A 19,704-nucleotide genomic window follows, 5' to 3' on the forward strand; every position below is an offset into this window, starting at 1 on the left:
AGGCTGTTGGCAGTCACAGACACAGTACAGTCTCTATATACAACCTCTGGGGCACCATGCTGCCGGTTAGGCTGTGGCCAGTCACAGACACAGTACAGTCTCTATATACAACCTCTGGGGCACCATGCTGCCGGTTAGGCTGTTGGCAGTCACAGACACAGCCCAGTGGTTGCCAGGCTCTATATACAGCTATAGGGCACCATGCTGGCGGTTAGGCTGTGGGCAGTCACAGACACAGCGCAGTGGTTGCCAGACTTTATATATAATCTATAGGGCACCATGCTGCCGCTTAGGCTGTTGGCAGTCACAGACACAGTACAGTCTCTATATACAGCTATAGGGTACCATGCTGCCGGTTAGGCTGTGGCCAGTCACAGACACAGCGCAGGCTCTATATACAACCTCTGGGGCACCATGCTGCCGGTTAGGCTGTGGGCAGTCACAGACACAGCACAGTTGATGCCAGGCTCTATATACAGCTATAGGGCACCATGCTGCCGGTTAGGCTGTGCTCCCTCAGGGACATGGTGCTCCGCTCCTGGTGGTGCCCGCCATGATGCCCATTTCACACTGTTTTGGATGATTTTTACCATATTCATTTCAAGCTGAATTATTCTCTTCATGAAGAAACCTGTAAAAGAAGGAACATTTTCTTGTGAATAAGAAACCACTTCAGCATTGACCTCTATTAGTGTCACCCATAGCAACCCAGGCTGGCACTGACCTCCTAGGTTGCTATGGGCAGCCCTGGCACTGATCTCCTAGGTTGCTATGGGCAGCCCTGGCACTGACCTCCTAGGTTGCTATGGGCAGCCCTGGCAGCGACCTCCTAGGTTGCTATGGGCAGCCCTGGCAGTGACCTCCTAGGTTGCTATGGGCAGCCCTGGCGGTGACCTCCTAGGTTGCTATGGGCAGCCCTGGCTGTCACCGGCGGCCATGGAGCTCAGTGTACTCCTATAATTAGTCTCCCCTACACGGCAGACCCACTTCCAATTCTCGCGAGAACCCACGTGACGTCACAGCCTCGGTCTCCGTGGAGACGCGACAGCTTTGCAGGAGCTGAGATCCCTGTGAGGCGGAGATCGGCGGCGGCTCCCGGGATGATGGTCACACACCGCGGGACCCTTCCATCGTGACACCGTCAGGGAGCACCGGCTGCGGCAGCCTCCCCAGGTGAGAGCGGGGCCGGGGGCGGAGAGAGCGACAGCTTGGGCTGTTGTCATGGCAGCTGTCATGTCCGCTGATCCCGGCCAGTGCTGAGCGATGTGTGCGGGCGCTGCCATAGGGCTGGGGAGTGTGTGTTACATATCACACACCTATACCGGAGCGGGGTACACATCCTGGGATATCCGCCCATTCATTGTATTACTTCAGAAGTTATAGAATAAGTAACCAAAGCCCCTCAGCCCGTACAGAACTACAACTCCCATCATACCCTGATACTATACAGCAGTGCCCCTCAGCCCGTACAGACCTACAACTCCCATCATACCCTGATACTATACAGCAGTGCCCCTCAGCCCGTACAGAACTACAACTCCCATCATACCCCGATACTATACAGCAGTGCCCCTCAGCCCGTACAGAACTACAACTCCCATCATACCCTGATACTATACAGCAGTGCCCCTCAGCCCGTACAGAACTACAACTCCCATCATACCCTGATACTATACAGCAGTGCCCCTCAGCCCGTACAGAACTACAACTCCCATCATACCCTGATACTATACAGCAGTGCCCCTCAGCCCGTACAGAACTACAACTCCCATCATACCCTGATACTATACAGCAGTGCCCCCAACCTTTACAGAACTACAACTCCCATCATCACTCCGATACTATACAGCAGTGCCCCCAACCTTTACAGAACTACAACTCCCATCATCACTCTGATACTATACAGCAGTGCCCCATAGCCCATACAGAACTACAACTCCCATCATACCCTGATACTATACAGCAGTGCCCCCAACCTTTACAGAACTACAACTCCCATCATACCCTGATACTATACAGCAGTGCCCCTCAGCCCGTACAGAACTACAACTCCCATCATACCCTGATACTATACAGCAGTGCCCCTCAGCCCGTACAGAACTACAACTCCCATCATACCCTGATACTATACAGCAGTGCCCCTCAGCCCGTACAGAACTACAACTCCCATCATACCCTGATACTATACAGCAGTGCCCCTCAGCCCATACAGAACTACAACTCCCATCATACATGTCATCACACCGATACTATACAGCAGTGCCCATCACCCCTTACAGAACTACAACTCCCATCATACCCTGATACTATACAGCAGTGCCCCTCAGCCCGTACAGAACTACAACTCCAATCATCACTCCGATACTATACAGCAGTGCCCCTCAGCCCGTACAGAACTACAACTCCCATCATACCCTGATACTATACAGCAGTGCCCCTCAGCCCGTACAGAACTACAACTCCAATCATCACTCCGATACTATACAGCAGTGCCCCTCAGCCCGTACAGAACTACAACTCCCATCATACAGGTTATCACACCGATACTATACAGCAGTGCCCCTCAGCCCGTACAGAACTACAACTCCCATCATACCCATGTCATGACACTGTACTATACAGCAGTGCCCCCAACCTGTACAGAACTACAACTCCCATCATCACTCCGATACTATACAGCAGTGCCCCCAACCTTTACAGAACTACAACTCCCATCATCACTCCGATACTATACAGCAGTGCCCCCAACCTTTACAGAACTACAACTCCCATCATCACTCTGATACTATACAGCAGTGCCCCATAGCCCATACAGAACTACAACTCCCATCATACCCTGATACTATACAGCAGTGCCCCTCAGCCCGTACAGAACTACAACTCCCATCATACCCTGATACTATACAGCAGTGCCCCTCAGCCCGTACAGAACTACAACTCCAATCATCACTCCGATACTATACAGCAGTGCCCCTCAGCCCGTACAGAACTACAACTCCCATCATACAGGTTATCACACCGATACTATACAGCAGTGCCCCTCAGCCCGTACAGAACTACAACTCCCATCATACCCATGTCATGACACTGTACTATACAGCAGTGCCCCCAACCTGTACAGAACTACAACTCCCATCATCACTCCGATACTATACAGCAGTGCCCCCAACCTGTACAGAACTACAACTCCCATCATCACTCCGATACTATACAGCAGTGCCCCCAACCTTTACAGAACTACAACTCCCATCATCACTCCGATACTATACAGCAGTGCCCCCAACCTTTACAGAACTACAACTCCCATCATCACTCTGATACTATACAGCAGTGCCCCATAGCCCATACAGAACTACAACTCCCATCATACATGTCATCACACTGATACTATACAGCAGTGCCCATCACCCCGTACAGAACTACAACTCCCATCATCACTCTGATACTATACAGCAGTGCCCCCAACCTTTACAGAACTACAACTCCCATCATCACTCTGATACTATACAGCAGTGCCCCCAACCTGTACAGAACTACAACTCCCATCATCACTCCGATACTATACAGCAGTGCCCTCAGCCCGTACAGAACTACAACTCCCATCATACCCATGTCATCACTCCGATACTATACAGCAGTGCCCCTCAGCCCGTACAGAACTACAACTCCCATCATACCCATGTCATCACTCCGATACTATACAGCAGTGCCCCCCCAAACCTGTGGGTCTCTGGCTGCTTCAGAACTCCTGATGCTAAGAGGCTGTTGGGGCCTGATGGGAGTTGTAGTTTTGCAGCAGTGACAGGGTGAGGATAAGCTGATCACTAGCAGTTCTTAGCTCTGGTTACAGCGAGTCACATCACTGTATGACGGAGAAGGAAATACTCAGGAGATAGAAAATAGATGAATGGGAAATATCCCTTTAAAATGCATATTAAACATAAAAATGTCAATTCAAAAGGATTACCTGGCATTAACACATTTAAATATAATGCTGCCATATTGGAAAACATAATAAACATGCTTACCTCTCTGTGCTCCCTTGGTGTCCCGATGCGGTATCTTCCGCTGACTGCAGCCGCCGCCACTTCCGAGGTGAACCTGTCTCAGGAGTGACAGCCCCCCTCAGCCAATCACTGATTGAGGTGGGACAATGCTGTTGCCATTAGCAGGGGCTGCAGTCAGCGGGGGACACCGAAGAGGCCGCATCAGGACACCGGGGGAGTAAGAAGCGGTAAGCATAAGATCTTTGGCTTGTTGGTCTTGGCTTGTGTTTCAATAAACAGTTTGAGAAAAGGAAATCACCATTGTTGCTTCTACCTAAAGGAGTACTCCGGCAAAAATTCTTTCAGATCAGCTGATGTCAAAATGTTTTATAGATTTGTAATTTACTTCGATTTAAAAATCTCCAGTCTTCCAGTACTTATCAGCTGCCGTACGTCCTGCAGGAAATGTATTCTTTCCAGTCTTACACAGTGCTCTCTGCTGCCACCTCTGTCCATGTCAGGAACTGTCCAGAGCAGCAGCAAATCCCTATAGAAAACCTCTCCTGCTCTGGACAGTTCCTGACATGGACAGAGGCGGCAGCAGAGAGCCCTGTGTCAGACTGAAAGAATATACCACTTCCTGCAGGACATACAGCAGGCAGCAGCTGATAAGTACTGGAAGATTGGAGATTTATTTTTAAATAGGCGTAAATTACAAATGTATATAACTTTCTGACAACAGTTGATTTGAAAGAAAATAAAATTGCCGAGGTACCCCTTTAAATGCTCTACTTTCATAATATAATATCACAGGAGCGGGAACTTTTTACAATTTTAATAAATTTCACCCGCAAGCCAAGTAGTGTATATAATAATGAGTGGTGCAAGAGAACCTATCCTATCTCCATCCTGATAGGAAAGAACAGTGAATACATCTTCCTTATGTACATAGCAAAGCTGGAGAGAGAGACAAGAGGAAGAGGGATAAGCGTGGAGAGGCACCGGGCCACCAGGGATCAGGCTGTGTTTGGAGTTTAGCTCTGTACTAATCCTCATCCATAAAGTATACATGGTGACACAATGCTTTCCCAGCAACCATCACCATATCACTGGCCTGCTGGTTATCCTGGCAGCCACGGGGGGAGTTGTTTGGACAGACGAGGGAGAGGAATAGTCTGTATTTGATCAGGCGGGTGAGAGATGGGCAGGATATATATCATAGTTGTATCCTGGTTTGGAGTACACAGATTATATTCTTCCTTTAGCTCTGTGTATGGCTGGTTAGTATATTATCACTATGGTCTCTGTTACTTGTTGGGCCGGGCACAAATGCCAGGTAAAACATTGCAGCGTGCAGAGCTATAGTGTTCGGTAAACGATTACGGAAACCCAATGGGCCGCATTATGGCTGTGGATGTTTAAAAAATGAAAAAGAAGCCTTAGGGTCCATTTACACAGAAAGATTATCTGCCAAAGATTTGAAGCCAAAGCCAGAAACAGACTATAAACAGAGATCAGGCCCAGAAAGGAAAGCCTGAGATTTCTCCTCTTTTCGAATCCATTCCTGGCTTTGGCTTCAAATGTTTGGCAGATAATCTTTCTGTGTAAATGGACCCTCGGGGTCCTATTGCACGGAGCGATTTTTAAAGATTAACGATAAACGATCGCAAACGAGATTGTTTATCGTTAACCTGAAATCATTCACCATTTTACACAGAACGATGGTCGTTAGTTACAATCGTTATTGCGATCGTTACTATGATCGGTTATTCCTTCTGATTCCAGCAGAACAATGAACAATGCGCAATTACACTGAACGATTAGTAAAAAAATGCAGAATTTAAGTGAACGAACATGGAATTACAGCGAACGATTAACGATAATTTTAGGTTCAGATCTAAATCAACGATCAACGACATCCGAACGATTTTTCGATCGTTGCCTGCAATTACACAGAACGATTATCGTTTAAATTTGAACGATATAACGATTTTTCGCACAATAATCGTCCCATGTAATAGGGCCCTTATGCTGCGTTTACACAGAACGATTATCGGGCAAATTTGCACGATAACGATCGAATTCGAACGATAATCGTATGTGTAAACGCAGCGAACGATCAAGCGACGAGCGAGAAATCGATCATTTTGATCTTTGAAAATGTTCTCAAATCGTCGTTGGTCATTCGCGAAAAATTCGCAGATCGTTGTTCACAGATTTAACCTATGTGCGAGATAGGCTTAAGCGATCGCAAAACGATTTTTCCGTACGATATATCGTTCCGTCTAAGCGCTAATCGTTATAAAAAGAATCGTTACTTCGAAATTGTTAATCGTACGATCGGGCGAGTTATCGCTCAGTGTAAGAGCAGCATTACTCACCTATACCAATCTAGCGCAGCTGCTGTTTGGCCTGCTTCCAGTCCCCACTTGGTTCTCGCAGGAACTGCCCCACAAATACTGACTATAGCAGTCTTCCTTAGTCAGTGACTGGTTGAGTGGGCAGTTCTTGCGGAACAATTATTCATGGGAATCAGGAAAAAACACTGTTGAGTGAGGGCCACAAGCTGAGCGGACTGTCAGTGAGCCAGGGCCCGAAGAAGCAGAGGGGAGTGCGCCAGAGAACCAGGACATTTTCTAAGGCTGGATAACCCCTTTAAACAACAGTAACCTACTATAAGATTGAATAGAGTAATATTAGCATGTGCAACTGCTTTGTGATATTTTTTAAAATTCTTCGTTCGATTTTTGTATTTTTAGAAGAACAACACAGTAAAAAAAAATTGAAAATGAGCAAGAAGGATGAATCCGATTCTGATGGGGCTCTGGAGTATGAAGATGATTTTGAGAAGGACCTTGACTGGTTAATAAATGAAGATGCTGAGAAGTATAAAGGTTCACAGGTATAAATAGCAGTTTATAAAATATTTTAGATTCTAACATTAAACAGCAGGGCTTCTCTTAAAGGGGAACTCCATTTAAGAAAGATTTAACCCTGTTCAATCCCCATCCATAATCTAAGCTTGTGTGTAATAGGTTTCTATTACATGAATTGGGATGTTTGTCTGCAGCACATACATCCTAAAGCTGCAGAAAATCCTCACTGCCTGCTCCATTCTGTCTCCACTCCTCTGTCCTCCCCCTCCCTTCTGAGACCAAAGTCACATGATCTGTCTCTTCTGTTGCCAGGCAAGCTGTAACACCTGATCTGTAACCCCACCCACCATTGACATCACAGTGATCACCTGGCCAAGGGGCAGGGAAACAACAGCCTATCCTGAGTAGTATAGGGGAAAGGAGACACTGTTGTTTCATCTGTCACTTTCTCTTTCTCTCTCTCTATGTAGACAGATAAATAGATGGATAGATAGATACTGTTTTTACTGTGCAAAGCAGAAGCAGATCGAGCCAGTGGTGGGCAGATACTACAAGACAGGGGCGGATACCTGGCAGTTGGCTTTGGATGCAATGCATGCTCGGAGATGTAGTTTCCTGGCTGGGGGCCAGGATGTAGAATTGGTATCATTTGTAAAAGTCTGGAGCTAGGAGCAGCGTAGACAAGTGGGAAAGGTGTCAAACAATCAGCGGGGGATAGGTCCATGCACCTGTATGCTTTTTGTGCATTTTATTTTTTGATGGTATTGCTGGAATTCCCCTTTAATTTGCATGAGCTCATATGGATGGGCCAACCATTGTTGTGGAAATACTACTAAGTAACCCCAGCTCCAGTTTTAGTAATAATGTGGTACTGCCTTGGTTTGTGACTCGAGGCGAGTGTATTTCTCCGTGGCCGTTGATTTGGCCTACATTTTCACATTACATAATAATATTAATATTACATAATAATATTATTTTAGAGTGAAGAGGAAGAGCCCAGCGATCTGAGGCTTTCAGATAAGGAGGAAAATGAAAGTGACAAGTCTTCAGGCAGCGGAGACGAGATTGTTCAGGCCGAGCCAAGTACACACAGTAAACCCGTACTCGACTCCGTATCTGAATGTGATGAACCTGACACAGAAGATGAAGAAGCAAAACGGTACATTGCAGAGAAGATAGAAGAAGCCAACAAGAAACTGGAAATGGAAACTGTAGATGAAAATCGAGAGAGGAAACTCAAATTCAAGGAAAATTTGGTTGACCTAGAAGTTCCCCCATTAGAGTTTCCTGACAGTGATAGAACTGAAAGCTTCACTGAAGATGAGGTCGTAGATGGCATGTCTCAGTTACAAGTAGATGATGCTCCAGCACGTAGCAGGGAACCCAGTGAGAAAGATGGCGGCGCCGGTGAAGGACCTAAGGATGCCAAAGTCTTGGTTGAGAAAGATGGAAAGTTTGAACTTGTCTATTTACGGGACATTGAGAACCAATGTTCTTTGCCTCCTATAGGTAACAGTAAAGACAACTCTAAACCGTCATCTCATCCAGAAAGAGCTGGTATCTCGGCTAGTGGCAATTCTAGTATTAATAACGTGAATGGTTTCATCCCTCAACCTCCCTTTGGCCCTAGAGTCCGACCCAACTCGGCCAACCTGTCAAAATCCGTCCATAAAATCAAGCCACAGCGGAGAGCGCAGTCTGCAAATGTATCAACCAGGAACACTACCTTCAGCCTCTCCCCTGAACAGAAGGAACTCCAAAAACGCATTCTGGAGAGGCAGGAGAGACTCAGGAGGGAGGTAAATACCATCCATTGCTATTAACTAAATATTAACATGGCGTATTTCATGACACTAGTTGTTTCCGAAGAACATAATGTCCCTGGCGGAAAACAACCAGATGGTGTCTATAGTGTATCCACAAAAAAGAAAAGAAAAAAAAAAGTGCAACAGCAACCTACAGGTGCAAGTGCTTACCATATATACTCCACCCGGCGTACACACAATAAAAACCTGCTTTATAGATATTGAAAAATGAGGATCTTAGTGTAATCTAAGACCACAGATTCAGACAGGTGGTGATGCTGTGTAGTATATGCAATCATTTACCAGCTGTGCTTCTACAGAAAGTTGCAAAAAAACATCTAAAAACATGTTGGTTGTTGCTTTTTAAGAACTGGTTCTAGGAATGTGTTTCTACATCTACTGCTCTGGAAATCAACCGCACTGACTTTTGACCTTAGAGCATAAAGCCCTATTCGCACATCAGTAGTTTTGTCCGCAATTCTGAACAGAACATTGGACCAATAGATTTCAATGACCCCGTGCACAGGTTTTTCTGATCACTATCTAGTATGTACTGGTCAGTGAATTGCGGAGAACTACAGATACACCATTTGCAGTGCAATCCGCAATTATGGGCAGCACTGTTTAAAGAGAGTGACAGAGAAGCTGAACAGAATGATGTATCACTTACATTGTTCTGTGCAGCTGATCCAGAGATATCCTCCTGTATAACATGGAAAATAAGTAGTCCTCTCCATTATGTGCATGAGCCCAGTAGTTCTTGATATTCATGAGAAGCAGAAAACTCCACCCACCAGCTGCTGATTGACAGTTATCTATCCATGCTGTGTATAGGCAGTCACCTGTCACTTAACAGCTGGAGGGCGAGGGGAGGGGGTGTGGCTAGAATCCTATTCTCCTGCACATTAGGAGAACGGCTGAACAGAATGATGGAAGGAATACACCGATCTGTTCAGCATTTCTAACTCTATTTTATGCTGCTCTCATTTAGTTTGAAGAAACAGATTCCACCTAGTGACAGATTCCCTTTTAAGGTTTTTTTTTTAAATTAAAGTACTTACACTATTCTTTCCTTGGGATAGGCCGTTAATGTTTGATCTGTGGGGCCTGATCATTGAAAACCCTGTAGATCAGAAAACCCTGCCACATCAGTTGATTTGCTCAATAAATGCAGCTCAGCTCAGCTCAGCTTTAGTACAGGCTGGAGGGCTGCAGCCCCTTTATTCTGTACATTACTGCAGCTTCCAGGGATTGAAGGACAGTATATCAGTGTTTTAATCCTAGGAAACCATTTGCACTTATTACACCTAGTCATAGAAGTGTACATGGAAATTGTGTAGAAAATATCCGCCAATGTGATTCTGACCAATATCATCTATGACTAGAATGAAGAGCGTAAGAAAGAACAGGAAGAACAAAAAAGGAGAGAAAATGACATGGCCTTCAAGATGTGGTTACAAAGGAAGAATTCTCAGCTTCTCCAAGAAAAGAGAATCCAGCATGCAAAAGAGCTGGAGACCAGCAGCAGCACCCCCGTGAGTTCTCTAGGGTCAATGTAATTCTTAGAAGTGAAGTCTGACGTTTATGTAACTCTGTGTGCGTTAAAGGGGTAGCCCAGCAAAAATTATTTTTATTTTAAATCAACTGGTTTCAGTTTATATAGATTTGTAATTTACTTCTATTGCTTCTCAAGTCTTCCCATACTTACCAGCTGCTGCATGTCCTGCAGGAAGTGGTGTAATCTGTCCAGTCTGACACAATGCTCTCTGCTGCCACCTCTGTCCATGTCAGGAACTGTCCAGAGCAGGAGAGGTTTCTATGGGGATTTGCTGCTGCTCTGGACAGTTCCTGACATGGATAGAGATGTCAGCAGAGAGCGCTGTGTGAGACTGGAAAGAATACACCACTTACTGCAGGACATACAGCAGCTGATAAGTACTGGAAGAATGAAGATTTTTAAATAGAAGTAAATTACAAATCTATATATCTTTCTGATTTTCACCGGAGTACCCCTTAAAAAAGTACTTTTTTTTAAATATTTTATTTTTAATATATTTAATATATTTTTTTAAATATATGTAATATAACATATATATTTTTTTTATCTTAGGCTAGGTTCACACTACGTTTTTGCAGTCCGTTTTTTGCAAAAAGATGCATCTAAGGCTGGGTTCACACTAAGTTTTTTTTTTAAAAAAGGATGAAAAATGGATGATAAAAATGGATGCATTTGTGTGCATCCGTTTTGATCCGTTTTTCCATTATAACGGACACAAAAAGTAGGTTGACTACGTTTTTGTGTACGTTAAAAAAACGATTCCGCTCTGATCCGTTTTTTTTTTTATAATGAAAGTCAATGGAAATCGGATGCATTCGTTTTTTTCATCCATTTTTCATCCTTTAAAAAAAACAACAATAAAAAACGGATTGCAAGAACTTAGGCTGCATTCACACGTTCCATGAAGTTTTCCGTGCGCAAGTTCGGTTCACAGGGACGAATTTACAGCCCATTGCTTTGTATTGGACTATTCACATGTTCACATGTTCAGTATTCACATGTTCAGTGTTCCGTTCAAAAATAGGACATGTCATAACTTGGAACGGAAGCACGGGTCTGATTCTACATAGAAATCAATGAGATCCGCATTTTTCCTGGATGTGACATCCGTGTTCGTCCGTGAAAGACACGGATTTGATGTAATCAATGTGATTTAAAATGCTTTAAAACAGATTCCTGAAAAAAAACGTACACTGATACAAAACGGACTGTTTTGCACAGATCACGGAGGTAGCTAGCAAACCACAATCACGGACCAGGAAAAACACTGAACGTGTGAACCATTATCGTTCGAATAATCGTTCAATCGGTCGTATTTGAACGATTATCTTTAAGTGTAATAGTAGACAACGATTAAACGACGAACGATTTGTTGGTCGTTTAATAGGTTTTGAATCTATTTTTATCGTTTGTCTTTTACACATCGTTCGCACATCGTTCGTTTGAATAAGATGTCGTTAGCCGTTCCCTGTTCATTCGCAAATTGAAAGGGGAGTGTTCTTGAATTTTGTTGCTCCAATATAACCGATAATCTTTCCGTGTAGTAAAACGAACGATTATTAGGCAACCGCTATTGCGATCGTTGGAGATCGTTTATCGTTAATCGTTAATTGAAAAAAATCGCTTCGTGTAATACCACCCTAAGGGCCCTATTACACTAAAAGATGTCCGACAGGTTATCTGACAGATTTTTTCAGCCAAAGCCAGGAATGGATTTGAAAAGAGGAGAAATCTCAGTCTTATCTTTACAACCTGTTCTCTGTTTATAGTCCATTCCTGACTTTGGCTGAAAAAAATCTCAGATAATCTGTCGTCGGACATCTTTTAGTGTAATAGGACCCTTAGTTGCATAGCGTGGTTGTATATGGACTTTGCTTACATACCAGAAAACAATGGCTCCAGTGAGGGAACCATCAGCTGCATTATAGAGTACAGATCAATGGGCTATCACTTCCATTGCCTTTTTTCCAGTATCAGGAAAAGAATTGCTGAGTAGGTAAAGGCCCTATTACCCCAACAGACCTGACGACAGATTATCTGCCAAAGATTTGAAGCCAAACCCAGGAGTGGATTTAAAAAAGAGGAGAAATCCAGTCTTTCCTTTATGACCTGTTCCCTGTTTATAGTCTGTTCCTGGGTTTGGCTTCAAATCTTTGGCAGATAATCTGTCGTCAGATCTGTTGGTGTAATAGGGTCTTAAGAGTCCAGTCTGGAAGATTAGCACTCGAACAAGGGTGCTGTTTTTTTGTGCACATATAACCAGTGCCACTTCTATCCTTTTATCATCATCGGCCTCAAGGGCCTATTACACGGCTCGTTTAGAGGAGCAAATGAGCGATCTCCGCGCATGTTTGCTCCTCCTTCCCCGCTTTCTGCCGCCGCTATTCAACGCGGCTGCAGCAAGCGGGTGAGTGCTGGAGGGGCGGCGGGGAGCTGCGGGGGGGCTGCCCGGGTGATCGCTGATCGTTCGGGCAGCCCATAGGATACAGCAGCGTCTGCTGCAGACGCTCCTATTCAACGGAGCGACGGCAGCAGATCGCTGCTATATCAGTCGCTTGTTTTTCAACATGTTGAAAAACAAGCGACTGCAACGATCAGCCGACATGAACGATGTCAGCTGATCGTTGCACTCTATTTCTCGGGACGATTATCGTCCGTAGCGGCCGATATCGTCGAAATACGGACGATAATCGTTCCGTGGAATAGGGCCTTTACATCCCCTCTTTACACAGGAAGATGTGCGGCCGATCACGAGAAATTTTGAAGCCTGCTCTAAACATCCGATAAGCCAAGGGTCGCTCATTCTACCTGTCCTTGGCTGATCGCTGTCGCTTCTACATCGGCCGATTATCGACCGCAGGAGCATTTCTTGCAACGTTCCTGGGCGATAATCGCCCGTGTAAAAGGTTGGGAGATATTGGGCAATTCTGTCTGTTTTTAAATTGTTTTTCTGCATTGGATTTACAGGATGAGGAGAGAGACTCCCAGGAAGCTTTTCATCTTTGGCTGAGAAGAAAACATAAAGAAAAAATAAAAGAGAAGAAGATGGAAGAACTTCAAAAACAGGAGTATGAAGCGTTTCTTTTGGAAAGAAAAGATCGGGAAGGAGCTTTTGCACAGTAAGCAGTAGGATGTGTGCTTAACAGATACACTACTTATATATGTGTTTATTTCATGTTTCTTTTTGGTTTGAAGAGTCACATGATGTGGTATATGAGGGGCACTTGTTTTTATTTTTCCATGCTGTATTATTATGCTGCTGTCTAAGGGTACTATTACATGGCCTGAAGGGGGCCCGATAATAACTGTAAACGAGCGCTGATCTGCTAGATCGGCGCTCGTTTACTGGGCCTATTACACGGCCTGATAATCGTTTAACAAGGGCTGCATGGAAATTGTTACCGATGTCTTTGCAGCCCTTGCTTTAAACAGCATACATTACCTGTCCATGGTCCAGGGCTCCTCCTGCACTCTGCTTCTCCCCGGGTCCCGCGCACTGCAGCTTAACAGCGGCCTGCCTTAGCTGACAGGCCGCTCAGCCAATCACTGGCCAGGACCGCCGCGGCCAGTGGTTGGCGACAATGGATAGGTAATGTATGCACTTTGCAAATCGTCAGCCGCCGACCTCTCAAGCTTTTTCTACTGGAGCCTCACCCAACAGACCAAGGCAATGCCTGGGCCTCACCAGACTGACCATGAGGGTGCCTGGGCCTCACTATCTGTGGTAAAAGTCCATTTAATAAGCGGAGGCTACCTTTCACCTGTCTCCGAAGCTCTATATACTAATAAATTAACCCCTTAACGACGCATGATGGGTATACCCATTATGCGGCCATTAAGGGTAAACAGAGAGGGCTCCCGGCGTGAGCCCTCTCTGCAGCCCACGGTCCCCGGTTGCTATGTGCAGCCAGGGACCGCAGGTGCTAGCTGCCGCAACCGATCGCCGAGGCCGGCTAATTAACTATTCAAATGCAGCCGTCAAAGCTGACAGCTGCATTTGAATACTGTATGTGGCCCATCTCCCTGGTGTCTAGTGGGGGATCTCCCCCCAACCCCCCCCCCCCCCCCCCCCGGCTCGGCAATCTATGCAGATGGTCTGCAGCAGACCGTTATAATAGAGCACCGATCTGATGCATCATTGCTCTATTATATACACAGCATTGATCTCAATGGGAAATCAGTGCTGTGTATATAGAAGTCCCCCAGGGGGATCAGTGCTGTGTATATAGAAGTCCCCCAGGGGGATCAGTGCTGTGTATATAGAAGTCCCCCAGGGGGATCAGTGCTGTGTATATAGAAGTCCCCCAGGGGGATCAGTGCTGTGTATATAGAAGTCCCCCAGGGGGCTTCTAATTACTGTATGTAAAAAAAGAATAAAGTGTTTTTATTAATAAATAACCCCCTCCCCTAATAAAAGTCCAAATCACCCCCCTTTTCCCATTTTATAAATAAATAAACAAACAAACATGTTTGGTATCGCTGCGTGCGTAATCGCCTGAAATATAAATTTATTTAATTCATGATCCCTCACGGTAAACGGCGTAAGCGCAAAAATATTCCAAAGTGCAAAATCGCACATTTTTGGTCACATCAAATCCAGAAAAATTGTAATAAAAAGCGATCAAAAATTCGCATATGCGCAATCAAGGTACCGATAGAACACATCATGGCGCAAAAAATGACACCTGACACAGCCCCATAGACCAAAGGATAAAAGCGTTATAAGCCTGGGAAGGGAGCGATTTTAAGGAACGTATATTTTCTGTAAAAGGTTTTAACTTTTTACGAGCTATCAATTCATATAAAAGTTATACAAGTTGCATATCATTTTAATCGTACCGACTTGAGGAACATATATAACAGTTTTTCCGTAGGACACACGGCGTGAAAAAAAAACCCTCCCAAAGAAAAAGAATTGCGGATTTTTTTTTTTCAATTTCACTGCGCATATAATTTTTTTTGGGTTTCGCAGCATATTTTATGCAAAAATTCAGTCTGTCATTACAAAGTACAATTAGTAACGCAAAAAATAAGGGCTCATTTGGGTCCGTAGGTGTAAAAATGCAACTGCTATGGCCTTATATACACAAGGAGGAAAATTAGCCTGGTCCTTAAGGGGTTAAGTACAAAATAAATGAATAATATTGTTAAAATGGAGATTTCTGCAAACAGCAAAAGGACTTTGCAGATTATAGTTACTTTGTGAAAACTGGCTCCCTAGCTGCGCCTCACCAACAACTAGGGGGCGCCTCACAGTTTGAGAAGCACTGCTTTACACAGTAGTACACTACTGTCGTTATCAGTGACTCTTTACGTGTTCCCAGACATGTCACAAGATACTGATCACACCAGGTCTCACTCCCGAGAAATATCAAACTCCTTTGCGGATCAAAACGCATCAATTTTTTTTTAAGCGTACACAAAAACGTGGTCCACTGTGCTTTTGTGTATGCTAAAAAAAAGATTCGGTTTTTGTCTTTTTTTTTTTAATAATTCAAAAACAGATGCACAAAAATTCATCTCTTTTTTTTTGCATAAAATGGATGCAGTGTGATAGGCTATGTTCACACAACGTATAATTTCATTAAACAACAGCCGTAGTTGCACTCTGTATACACTCCGTCCCGGATTCCTTGTGGCCGCAGAAAAAAACTGACATTTCAGTTTTGTGCGGCCACTATTTACTGTAGTACCGGCTTGGAAGAACTTCACTGACACCGGCCATTCTTTGACACGGCTGGGTCACAGAACGGCCGGTGTCTCACATAATGTGAACCCTACCTTCGGGTGCATGTACTCTACGGAATATGCGCGGAGAGGCCTCTGCGGATTCCGTCGCTGGCCCCTACCCGCGGCCATGCGCATCTCTGCCTGTGCCATAGACTCCTATCTAGGCACAGACAGATTCCGCCGTCCGTCAAAAGAATTGACATGTCAATTCTTTGGGCGGAAGGCGAATTGGCCCGGCCATAAAATGTGTGTGCATGCACCCTTAGGCCATGTCCAGGCAACTGTATAGATCATCCTGGATGATCTTTCCGGACACAGCCCGTATTGGAACTTCCCACTGCACACTATGGAGCGAGCAGCTGGAGCCACTTGCTCTACAGTGTGCACTGACATGATTTTCTGCGGCCGGTATTCACTAAATAGCGGCTGCAGAAAACTGACATGTCAGTTATTTGCGGCGCCGCTAGGGATCCAAGCATGAGCGTATATCATGTGTATACGCTCTGGCCAGGATCCCATAGACGGAGAGTTTACGTAGATTTTCGTAATAATCACGGCCGTTGTACAACAGCCGTGATTTTACCAAAATATACGTTGTGTGAACTTAGCCTTCGAATCGAAAGCAAACACCACTTCCTGCAGAACATACATCAGCTGTTATGTACTGGAAGACTTTAGATGGAAATGACAAATCTATATAACTCTGATGCCAGTTGATTTGAGAGAAAATAAATCACCAGAGTGCCCCTTTAAGTGCTTTATCTATATATACCAAGGACCTCACAGCTACTCCTATATCCCTCTTAATACAGGTGGTTAAAACAGAAGCGAATCCAGAAACGCACTGAACAGCAAGCTGCTAAGGAGAGGTCCAGAAGACTCTTACTAGAAGCCAGAAGAAGCAAGCAGATCCATAGTCTGCTATACAATATATCCGATTCCAAACCGTTCTGCTACATGGACCGCTAGACTGTGATCTCTGCAAACACAATGAGCTGTCTGAGCAAAAGCAGCCGTAAGAAGACCTGCACTATTTCATAATGAATTATAAGAAAACCTCTATTTTTACTATGACTTTGCTTTATATTTTTGTGGTTTCATATAGTGAGATATTTGGGACAAAAAAAAAAAACCCTAAAGAAAAACATAAAAAAGGCAATAGCTTTAATAAAGAAGATTGGGGGGTGGAATTTATTAAGTACTGTATTTTCCGGCGTATAAGATGACAGTTTAACCCCGAAAAATCTTCTTCGAAGTCAGGGGTCGTCTTATACGCCGGTTATGGTCGCCCCATACGGTGGGGGAGTTAAAAAATGGCCGCATCCCCACCGTATGGGGCGACCACTAGAAAAAAACCAACTGTTAACTCACCTGTGACCCGTTCCCGGCATCCACGTGCCTCCTGTACCGTTCCCGGCGCAGGCAGTGTGACTTACACTGACTGCGCCGGCGATCCCCGAAGCTTTTCCGGGCAGCTGCCGGGGAATTACAGAGGCGCAGGAAGTCTCCGAAGCCTCTGTCATCCTTCCGATGCTTCTCCAATGAGATGCTCGGCTGCTCGGGAACGGGCCGTAGATGTTTTGTTTTTTTTAATCTAGCTGCAGTTAACCCCTGCTTGACCACAGCAGGGCTGCGGTCAGGCTGGGGTTAACATTTTCCAGCGTATAAGGCGGCCCACTGACAATCTTCTTAAAAGTCGGGTCGTCTAATATGCCCAGGCCGGAAAATACGGTATATCAAATGCTGGTCTGAATTGAAACTGCACTGAAATAGGATGTGTTCGATTTATTAAGAGGCACAAGTTGCAAATTCTCTTGCAAAATGCTACATGCGCAAATATTAGCAACTTTTATATGTCAGAAAACTGGTATATAGAGCAGGGATGGGGAACCTTTGGCCCTCCAGCTGCTACAAAACTACATTTCCCAACATGCCTGGACAGCCAAAGCAAAGCTACCCAGGCATGATGGGAATTGTAGTTTTGCAACAGTTAGAGGGCCGAAGGTTCCCTTTCCGTGATATATTGGTAATTAAAGCGGTTATTAGAAAAAAAAACAGCCATTTTCTTGCAAAAACAGCCCCACAGTCCTCAGGCTGTGTGCGGTATTACAAGTCAGTTTCAATCACTTCAATGGAACTGAGCTGCAAAACCACAACCCAACTGAGGCAAGAACGGTTCAGTTTCTGGAAGAGAACAGCCTTGTTTTTGTAAGACTGGATAACCCCTTTAATTTCCACTATAGTTTATAGTGGCAGCTTTTGCAACGTAAAACCTCCTTTCCTTGTATATGGGTCAGCTATAATTGACATTCCAAACTGAGCATGCTCGAGTCACATCGCTTGGCATTTGAATACCACCCTAGGGAGTCCGGAAAACATGGATACAGCCATAGGCCATAGTCTGTATTCATGTTTCCAGGACTCCCTAGGGCTGCATCCAACTTCGTCCGCCGCCAGTTTTCAAGTGCCAAGCAATCCGACTTGAGCATGCTCCAGTTGCGCTCGTAGTTAGATCCTTTCTAAATAGTCAAATTCCATTGTAATTTTTGACTTTCTCTCCCGCCCAGATGATTAACCATGTCTGCAGGTTTCAGGGGATGCAGTAAGCTATACCTCCACATTCTTGTTACATCAGTATATGACTGGGCAACCATTTGTTTGTTGGTAATTGCTGCCATTTGGGCCCCATTAAATCCAGATTTGTTCTGCACTATATAATATGTAAGGACCACATAGCCATCTATATGCACTATGCAAGGAGGCCAAACCTTGTCATGGGCTCAGTACTTTCCATTCATATGAATAAGTTTGACATAAATCCAAGTTCTTACAGCAGAAACAACCACTTACCAAGTAGTATCCGTTGCAAACGTTCCACAACAGATCTGCTGTGTGTGACTGTACCCCTAGGGGGTGATACTCTGAAACAGGCAGGGTTTGAAGCCTCTTTCAATCTATGGAGAACGTCAAGCATATAGTATATAATGCATTAGTAAGTATATGAGGTCATAACTGTTCTACATTCAACAAACCCAGATCTTCTGGGCAGGTCTGGTTTCTCGTTGCAGCAAGTCATAATCTGAATATGTTTGTTTGAAACAGGTGACACAGTAGGTGACAATGCAATGATTGGGGTGGCCGACAGTTCTCTTCCGTCCGTACACATGAATGTTCGGTACGGTATGGGGAGAGGTTAGCCGCAGCCAGACTGCTCTGGTGGTGACTTATCTCTCTGAGAACAAAGGGGTTGGGCCATCATGCTCTACCCCTATCTCCACCAACATTAAGGAAGAGCAAAAAGTTGGTGAGGAACCAGTGCTGGGTTGAGAACACGTCTGTAAACTTCATTCTGTCAGGAAAAAAAACAAAAACAAAACTATCATCCTATTCTTTCAATCAATCAGATTCCACCTTTCATTCCTCACAGACTCTTTGGAAAATGAAAGTTGGAATCTGATTGGTTGTTAGGGGCAACTGAGCCAGTTTCACTTTACACCATGTTTGATAAATCTCCCCCATGGTTCTTCTTTAAAATAAATGGCTGCCCCTGATCGCCATGGCCCACATGTCTGTGTATAACAGAAACTAGTGTAACTTGCCCATAATAACTGATTACAGCCCAAGTTTTATACCTTAACCATGATGGAAGGGCTGCACTAAGGATCCAGTGATCGCTTAGGCCGTGTCCACACAATAATTAGGCCCGTAACCCATAACCACCAATCACAGCTCAGGTTTCATATCCTAAT

General features: G+C 44.8%; 1 protein-coding gene across 1 annotated transcript; it reads left to right on the top strand.

Annotated features, from left to right (window-relative positions):
- Positions 1-956: 956 nt before the first annotated feature.
- CCDC181 (coiled-coil domain containing 181) lies at positions 957-17,023 on the top strand. Its single transcript, XM_069945055.1, has 6 exons — positions 957-1,173; positions 6,746-6,888; positions 7,843-8,661; positions 10,053-10,202; positions 13,193-13,344; positions 16,768-17,023. Exons 2-6 carry the CDS (start codon positions 6,775-6,777, stop codon positions 16,922-16,924), a joined length of 1,392 nt encoding a protein of 463 aa, XP_069801156.1. The 5' UTR covers positions 957-1,173; positions 6,746-6,774; the 3' UTR covers positions 16,925-17,023.
- Positions 17,024-19,704: the final 2,681 nt, after the last annotated feature.

This window comes from Dendropsophus ebraccatus, chromosome 11 (genome assembly GCF_027789765.1).
Source record: "Dendropsophus ebraccatus isolate aDenEbr1 chromosome 11, aDenEbr1.pat, whole genome shotgun sequence".
In the NCBI taxonomy this organism is placed as follows: Eukaryota; Metazoa; Chordata; class Amphibia; order Anura; family Hylidae; genus Dendropsophus; species Dendropsophus ebraccatus.